We start from the raw sequence: 8,864 nt of genomic DNA, 5'->3' as shown, positions 1-8,864 counted from the left end.
ATTTGTCACTGAGTGGCAAAATATTTGAGTTCCATGACTTGCATATTCCCAGCTGAGGTCAAATAAGGTGGCCTCTGCCTGCATTGTTTTAACTCTCACATTGTAAACAAGTGTCCTCTTCATAGTCTATTTAGTGTCACATTTATTTTTTTGCATTTTCGTGATTTTTTAATTGGTGATTTTGCTGTCTTAAAATGGCCCCCAATCACAGGGCAGAAGTGCTGTCTGTGATGTAATTTTTGGAGAAAATACATGTGTTAGATAAGGTTCATTGAGGCATGAGTTACAGTGCTGTTGGCTGTGAGTTCAGTGTTAATGAATGAGCATATATACTAATAAATAAGGTATTTTTAAACAGAAATGCATATAAAAGAAAGTTACGTATTGTTAGGTTGATGAAAATGTGGCCAGAGATACACAGGAACCTAACCTTATGTTTACCCTAGGAGCAGCGGTTCAGTATTTAGTAATTCAATGTTTGAGGTGACCTTATAGAATATAACTGTATTGTATATGAGAGTCAACTGCATTTGCTGCATTACTTTATTCCTATTCATTTATTCATGTAATCTTTTGTTTGTTCTTTAAGGAAACATTTGAACATTTCTACTGGGTGCCAAGCAACTTCTTCATGACTTACACTTTCCCTTTTGTGTTCTTATGCCCATTATTAGTATTTGTGCTGTAGCCCTCTGACTCCAAGTATTTGTGTAGTATGTAATCACACATCATAAATGAAGTGTCAGATTGCATTTAAAGGTTGGGAGTTGGGGGCTGAATGTTTTGAGACTATGAACAGTTTTACTTTAGCTATGTATACTAGATTTAGCCTCTTCAATAAACTCTCCAGGAATTGTCTTGCCTTCTTGGGAACCAAGATTTTTAGCATCATATTTCTTAATTGGTTCGTGTTGGATGCTAGCCAGGTGATGTGGCTGGCCACACCCTCCCACACCTAAATACTGTGTCTGCTGGTTTGGCTACATGGCCTTGTAGGCAGAGCTTTTGACTAGCAACGCTAGTTGTCAGCAATGCTTTACTGATGAAGCCAGCCCAAACTGGCCCCTCTCCCATATGTTTGTATTTCCATCTCTTTCCACTGCCGCCTCACACTCTCTCCTGCATCTGCACTTAAGCAGAGGAAGGGGAAATGGATTTGAAGAGCAGACGTTCACCTTATGGTCTTTGTGGCCCCCTAGGTACACTATCTTCCATTGAAGTATTTCTCATTTCCTGGGTTTGATTGTCCAAGATGTATGAGGATTAAGATTGGTACCTTGTTGTTCTTCTCTCCTGACTGTAAAACCAGTTATACTGGAATCCCACAAATGTGATGGGGGAATATAGAAATGCATTTCTGAGGATTAAAATTGTCATCTGGTCAATTTGACTAAAAAAAGAAAAATTTTAATGATTTCAAGGATCTTTCCATGAAATAATCATATAATTAAGTCCAAAGGAGCAAATACATTGTTGACCATTATTACTTCAGTAATTCTAAGAAGTGCCAGCAGTAAAATTATTCTTTATATTTTTATGTGATAAGTAGTTAAAAAATATAATAATTTTCTTTGAACATCTTTGAAACTATACTCCAAGGTAGTGAGAACCAAGACTACAAAAAAAACCTTTGAACGCCCTTTTGTGCCTAACAGAATGCCTAAGACAAATAGACCTCAACAAATATATATTTATTTAATTAATAACAATTAAAATATCTCATTTAAATGTAAATATTCACTAATGTTATTTTAATGTTCATTGTTTCAGATACAGATGAATATAGACCTCCTGTTTGGAAATCTTACTGTAAGTATACAAAATAATTTTAAATTGGGACGGTTATATAGTGCTTCATAAGCAATATAACAATATTAGGTTCATTAGATATGAAGTCATTCCATTCCGTACCTGTTATTGAAATATTGATTCACAACAGGATTTGGGAATGATATAGAAGAAGTACTTACGGGGAAATAGGAGAGTTTCCATACCAAGTCTGTGTATGGTTTGCATGTCTGGAATGCATCTCAAATCTCATCCTTCTGAGCTTGCACAGAATTCCACATCATGGAACCTGAGACTGCTTGTTGACAATGACTGATAAAATTAATGCAAGGAGAAGCTAATTAAGAATTCTAGCAATTTGGTTATTCTCAGATGCTGATTGTTTATGTGAAGAAGAAACCTATTAATGATGTTAAATCAGGAGGCTGTCTTGATAAAAAGAATGGGTAAAAAATGGCAAAAGAAAAGTCATTCTTTTTAGAAATTGTCTTCCCAAATATAAAAGAGAGGCATATGAATTCTATATTGCTCTTTAATCTTTGCATTATAACAAAATTTTTTTCTTTTCCTGGAGAATATTATTTCATCAAGTAAAAGATATTTCAGATTTTTTAAAAGGGTTAATATAATCAAAGTAGGTTTTAAAAAAACTCATGTATGCACTATTGCAAAACCAGTACTGTAAACTTTTCTTGTCTATAGAGTTGAATAAGCAACTCAAGAAACCTGTACTTTAAATATAGATTATTAACATCTTGTAGATGTTGTTACTCTAAATTTTGATATTTATATGTTTCTGAAATTTGCTTACCGAAGGAGCAGCAATTCAGATTCTTGGTGGTTTTATGTTCCCAGAACAACAGAAAGTTTTATTTTAACAGTTTGTTACATTGGGTTAATTATAGTAACCAAAATATGAACAATTTCTGAAAATATTGCCAAAGATGCATTTCCCCCCATCCACTTTTTACAAAAGGCATCTGCCTTTTGTTTCTGAGGAGTGTAGTTCAAAGAAGGTATAAAACTGACTAATGTTCTTTAACCTCCTAAAGGTTTTGTCCCATAATCTCACTGGCGGGAAACCTATTTAACTCTTTTCTGCGTGTTTTGGTTTTTCAATTTATCTTTGTTCCCTTTGCTCCAACTTGTCTCTTACACATGTTCTGTGTGAGAGTATTTATGCCACCTCAGTCTGTTATTAAATCATGGTGGTGCTTTTGTTCCCCCTGAAGAACTTGATTACTAAATGTAGTATATGCAATTTGTATTTTCTGCATCTTCATGTCTTCTCGCAGCTACCATTTGTCTTTAAAAATGACATATTTCTTTTTTTTTGTAAGAATACTGCTACTGAGTTTTGTAGTTTCTTTTAGTGACTTCAGTGCCTGAGCTTCCCCCCTCCATCATTTTTATAGTAGAAACAAGGAGGAAATTATTAGAATAGACTTTATCTCCTGACCATGAGATGAAAAAACTTCATTCCATTTCAAAGAAATTTTGTAATTAAACTATGTTAAAGCCTAGTGGAAAAGTTCATTTGAAAAAATTGGTCATTTGAATTTTCTTATAAAATTATGATATTATCTTCCAAGAAATTGAATATGTACAAATTTTAAATAAGAGAACATGTAAAGATTGCATTTTAACATTGAAGTAATTTTTATGATGACCATATAGATTGTTAAATGTGTTTGTCAAAATTCTGTTCCTAGGGAAAAAAAATAATGATTTTAGGTTTAATTTGCTTTTTTGTTTGTTTGTTTTGTCTTTGCCACTGTGAGACAATTTTGTAATTTATGTTCAGCTAACTGTGTATGACCTCCAATTGGTATTTATTTAATAGTACCTAAAGAAGCTCATTTGTCCAAGCATCTGTGCATTTTAATAGGAAATATTTTAAACACTGAGAAGCCCATCTTTATTTCATTAATTGAGATTGAAATTTTAAGAAACTGGGGTTGTAAGCCTTGCCCAATACCCTTAATAATTGAGCCATGACATTTTGTTTAATTCTGAGGCCAGACCTGTATATATATCTTGTTTAGAGTTAGTAAGTGACAATAAATTCTACAACAGTATTTGGGACTGACCATAATGCATTCATCATTCTCTCTGTGATATGAATTAAATTTTTGTAATTAAAATATTGCTCAGAATGGTAATAGTTTAAATGGATTGAGATTTTTAAAAAATGAGTTATGTCAGTCCATGTAAGGAGGTAAAGGCAAAACAAAAACTATTCAAAATGTTCTGACTGTTAACTTGTAACCTGTGTTACATCTGTAAAACTAAAGGGGACAGTTAAATCTTACTGTCAGAAGTTGAAACTTAAGTCCCCCTCTCCCCCCACATCTTTAGCAGGATTGGATCTGTATAACTCTTCACAGCGAGCATCTGTAAGAAACATTTTCAGTGTGACTTTGTGAAAAGCTAGTTTACCCATGGCTCTGTTCTGCTTTCCAGTTTGGGTTCAGTTGAGGACTCCCTTTAAATAAAAACAATTTTATTGCTTTATTGCTTGAATTAAACGAGGGACCTAACATGTAATAAATGAGGCCAGCGAGCCAGGTGGGGACAGTGAGAAAGCGGAGCATGAGTGTCCTGTCTGCAGGGAGTGGCTCATAATTAGCTCCCCTTTATTGTGATCGTTCACCTGAAACTCTAAAAGAGAAGCTGGAATTCTCTTTTGCTTTTGTTAAATGTTAAAAAGAAATTTAAACCAAACACATATTAGTCAATTTTGACATCAGGATACCAACTTGTGATCTTGGAACTTGATTAAAAATATATCATCTTTACATTTTAATGAGAAATTCATTAATAAGTATGTAATCATTGACAGGTCTAAGGTGATTTAAAAATGTTAAGTAGTTTAATCATGTATCTTCTCATTTAATAATTTAGCTATTAACTTTTGGTGAATTCAGTTAATGATTATACTATTTAAATTTCAGCTGAGTTCCAATTTAAACTACCAAATATTCTAAATTTAGAAGGACCTGAATTAATTAGTCTTTATTACTGTGTATAGTTTTTAAATGGTTCTTTTAATATGTTCCCCAAATTCATGTTATATTCAGTTATACAGTGTCCACATAAATAACATGTACTATTTATTTAAAACAGGTCTTAAGGGTAGACTAACCATTGGTAGCCAATGAGGAGGCACTTGTCTAAAAATTACTCCTCTCCATGAACAGAACTATACCCTTTAAAACTAATAAAAACAAAGGTTGAAATATTCATATGACAATATGGTCACTCCTTTTTTCCATACTAACTTATCTTAATGTTTGCTTACTGAATAGGGGAATAGTACTGATGATAACTAGATCCTAGAGTATTTGTTCGTTGAATGAAAATCAATGTTTTACTTTGTCTAATAACTTTTAATGCCCTTCTCGACTACCATTCAGTTGTCGTAATTGAACCTCCATAGATGATAGTGCTTTCCAAAGCATTTTTTTGACAAAGGATATTGGGTTGGCCAAAAAGTGCATTTGGTTTTAAAGTAAAAATAAAAGAATTTTTCATTTTCACCAATAACTGTTTATTAAACAACATAGTCACCGTTTTGTCCCACTACATTCTGTCATCTCTCAGGCAACTTCGTAATTCCATTTCCTCAAAACATTTTCTCTTTTTGAGCAAAGAACTGTTCCAGGTGTCTTTTGCAGTCTTCCAGGGAATTGAAATTTTTTCCCTTAAGAGGTTCTGTAAATATCAAAATAAATGGAAATCCAAAGGTGCAATGTCTAGTGAATGTGGTGGATGAATGCGAGCTTCCCAGCCAGGGTATAACAGTTTTAGCCTGGTCATCAAAGAAACATGCGGTCTTGTGTTATCCTGACGGAAGATTATGCATTTTCTGTTTACTAATTCCAGACACTTTTCCTCTAGTGCTGCTTTCAGTTGGTCTAATTGGGAGAGGTACTTGTTGGAATTAATCGTTTGGTTTTCCAGAAGGAGCTCATAATACAGGACTCCCTTCCGATTCCACCATATGCACATCATCATCTTCTTTGAATGAAGACTGGCCTGTGGTTGCTGGTGGTTCATTTCACTTCCCCCATGTTCTGTTGCATTCCACATTATTCTAAAGTATCCACGTTTCATCACCAGTCACAATTTGAAAAAAGACCGTTTTCATTATGTTTTAAATAGAAAATTGCATGTGGAAATGCAGTCAAGAAGGTCTTCTTTGCTTAACCTATATGGAACCCAAACATCAAAATGATTAACATAACCAAGCTGGTGCAAATGATCTTCAGTACTTGATTTGGATATTTTGAGTATGTCAGCTATCTCCTGCATGGGATAACATTGATTGTCCTCAGTTATTGTCTTGATTTGATTGCTGTCAACTTCAGCTGGTCTACCCAGGCATGGAGCATTGTCCAGTGAGAAATCTCTAGCATGAAACTTCACAAAGCACTTTTGACATGTTTGATCAGTCACAGCTCCTTTTCCATATACACTACACAGATCTTTTTCTGCATTTCAATTGTGTTTTTACCTTTCTTGAAATAATGAAACATAATATACTGAAAATGTTGCATATCTTCTTCCATCTTCAATATTAAAATGGCTATATAAAAATTCGCCAATTTTGATAAGTTTTTAAAAAATGTACTCTGTTATGACAGCTGTCATAATACAATCTAACAAAGTTGTTTTGAATGAAGTTAAAGACAACTAACTAAACATTACTAGAGAGAGCGTATGGGGAAACTGAACGAACTTTTTGGCCAATCCAAATAACTGCTCCTTTGAAAATTATTCATCATGTAACAGAAGTGTGAGCTGAATTTTCACATCTTAGAGTTATAGTTACCAATATGAAGGAATAGGCCTGAAGAATCCTTCCTTTTTTGCCGATCATGTTTTGGCTTCTTTCAGGAGGATGGAGAGTTACAAGTGTCTCTGGATGACACACAGACAAACTTGGTTTCAGTGTCCACTTTCTTCCCTTCCCCACCTCAGAACTCTCCCTTCAGGGTTTTTTAACACATTAAAATATATTCACAGGAATATTTTTGAAAAACTAACTCCCACAATAAAATATTTTAATGTGCTATCTTTTTAGGGATTTTTGCAACCAGGAGGAAAAGGCAAAAGAATATATTTCTATCGGTAGAATTTCAAACATTACTAAATGAGAAAGAACTTTATTTTTTTATTTTTAAACAGTAGGGCTGTATATTTTCAGTACCTTCTAATTATAGTGTTACCATGGTATCATTGGGGTGATGAACTCAAGATACATTATGGTAATCAAATATTACTGTAAAGAATTTTTATATTAGTATCAGTCACCTACATCACCTACATATAATCATAACTGATCATATGATCATAATTGTTTACTTTGTGCCAAAGACTATTTTGTCTTTTATATATAAGAAGTTAGTTAATTCTTTCAGTAATCTATGAAGTAGAAACTGCTTTTATCCCCATTTTACAAATGAGGAAAACTGAAACACAGTATACAGAGCCCCAGTTTTCAGACAAACCCTAGGTGGTCTCTTCAAGGGCTCCCATTCTTATATCGCATTAACATAGCAATACACAACAGTGATAAGTGTCCGTGCTCAGTATATATATTATATGCACATATATATCCACACACGTACATATATAGTCTCATTATACATGTGTGTATATATGGTCTAATTGTATATATTTACATATGTTCCTGTGCTACATGTGAATGAATATGATCATAGGTGAAGTATATATAATGATATCCACTTGAAATTTGAGTCATTTATTATCTGACAATACCAGATGTCTGGATGTTTGATGTTATGGTGACAAAATGTATATGTATGTATTTAAATACAGTATTAACTTAAATTCAGTTATACATGATTATGTTGAATTAGGGAGCACATTCCCTCTAAGAGATAAATTTAGACATATTTAAACACACTTTCTCTGATAACCACACATTCTATTCTTTCTTCATTTCAAATTAAAAAGCCTAAGGTATTGGTATAATTTTTACTGGCCCATTTTGAAATACCCTAAAAATTATACTCTTCTTGGCAAGTAATTTCAGTACCTGACTTTTTTTTTTTAAATTCATTTGCTCTAGTTGAATAAGTGGCGGTAACTGTGGCTCAGAAATTTTTTTTAGGGGAGATTATCTTTGAAAATGGATGTTCAAAGATAAATAGGGGAGAAAAACAGTGCATCTGTTACTTCTGGCCCATAAATTCTAATTTTAGCTTCAAGGTTGACACTTAATAATGTACTTAAAAATATATAATCATTATTAGTTTGTATCAGGGAGAAGTTTTATATAATATTGCCACAAAGAATTGGGGACAATAAATGACCAGTTACTTGATTCTGGGGAACAGCATCAAGTACCCAGTAACAATTTGTTATAAGGTAGAATGACACTTGTGTGGATTTTGGGTTTTCTAATGATGCTTGCTCCTGGGTTTTTGCTTAATTTAATTTGGTTTACTTTCTTTGCTTTGTTGATAAAAAATGGGGCTGTACCACGGTTTTCTTGAGAACATAAAAAAGCAGCCAGTTTGTAGTTCCTAATATATTCAGATGTTCTTCATAAGAGAAACTGATATTCTTTTACTTTCTACCTTCTTGCAGTATATCAGCTGCAACAGGAAGCGCCTCATCCTAGAAGAATTACCTGTACTAATGAGGTGGGTGTAATGAAACTGTCACAATGAAATGTCTCTCAATTATTTGTTTCCCAAACTTGGACCCTCTTCAGTGGCTTAGTTTTTTGTGAAATTAACCATTTACACTAGTTGTCATCATAAAACTGTCACTTGAATGCATTTTTATTAACATTCTTCTCACTTGAAATAACTGTCACTGTTTAAAAGACTGTCTGAGAACAGAGTATAGAATGTGACAGTAAAGTTTTAAGTGATATTAAGTCTTCTTTTTAGTTAGTTCATACATTCTTCTTCCATTTTTTTATTCTCAGCTTTTTAAAACAAAGTTCGAAGGCATCATGGAAGTATTATTGGAGTAATTTTTCCTTTAAAAAGATCTAAATCATGATGTAAAAATACGCAAAGATATAGACACTTCACCAA

At 33.2% G+C, this 8,864-nt stretch overlaps 1 protein-coding gene across 1 annotated transcript in view; it reads left to right on the top strand.

Moving 5' to 3' along the window:
• CHN1 (chimerin 1) overlaps positions 1 to 8,864 on the top strand; it is a 163,717-nt gene that overhangs the window by 40,079 nt on the left and 114,774 nt on the right. Inside the window, exons 2-3 of the mRNA XM_054562313.1 lie at positions 1,771 to 1,809; positions 8,407 to 8,462. Coding sequence (XP_054418288.1) covers positions 1,771 to 1,809; positions 8,407 to 8,462 — 95 coding nt within the window. The remainder of the gene's footprint in view (positions 1 to 1,770; positions 1,810 to 8,406; positions 8,463 to 8,864) is intronic.

Source organism: Pteronotus mesoamericanus, unplaced genomic scaffold (assembly GCF_021234165.1).
Source record: "Pteronotus mesoamericanus isolate MK-2021 breed Mesoamerican mustached bat unplaced genomic scaffold, CSHL_Meso_final scaffold_651, whole genome shotgun sequence".
In the NCBI taxonomy this organism is placed as follows: domain Eukaryota; kingdom Metazoa; phylum Chordata; class Mammalia; order Chiroptera; family Mormoopidae; genus Pteronotus; species Pteronotus mesoamericanus.
This window is presented reverse-complemented; position numbering and strand designations above follow the sequence as displayed.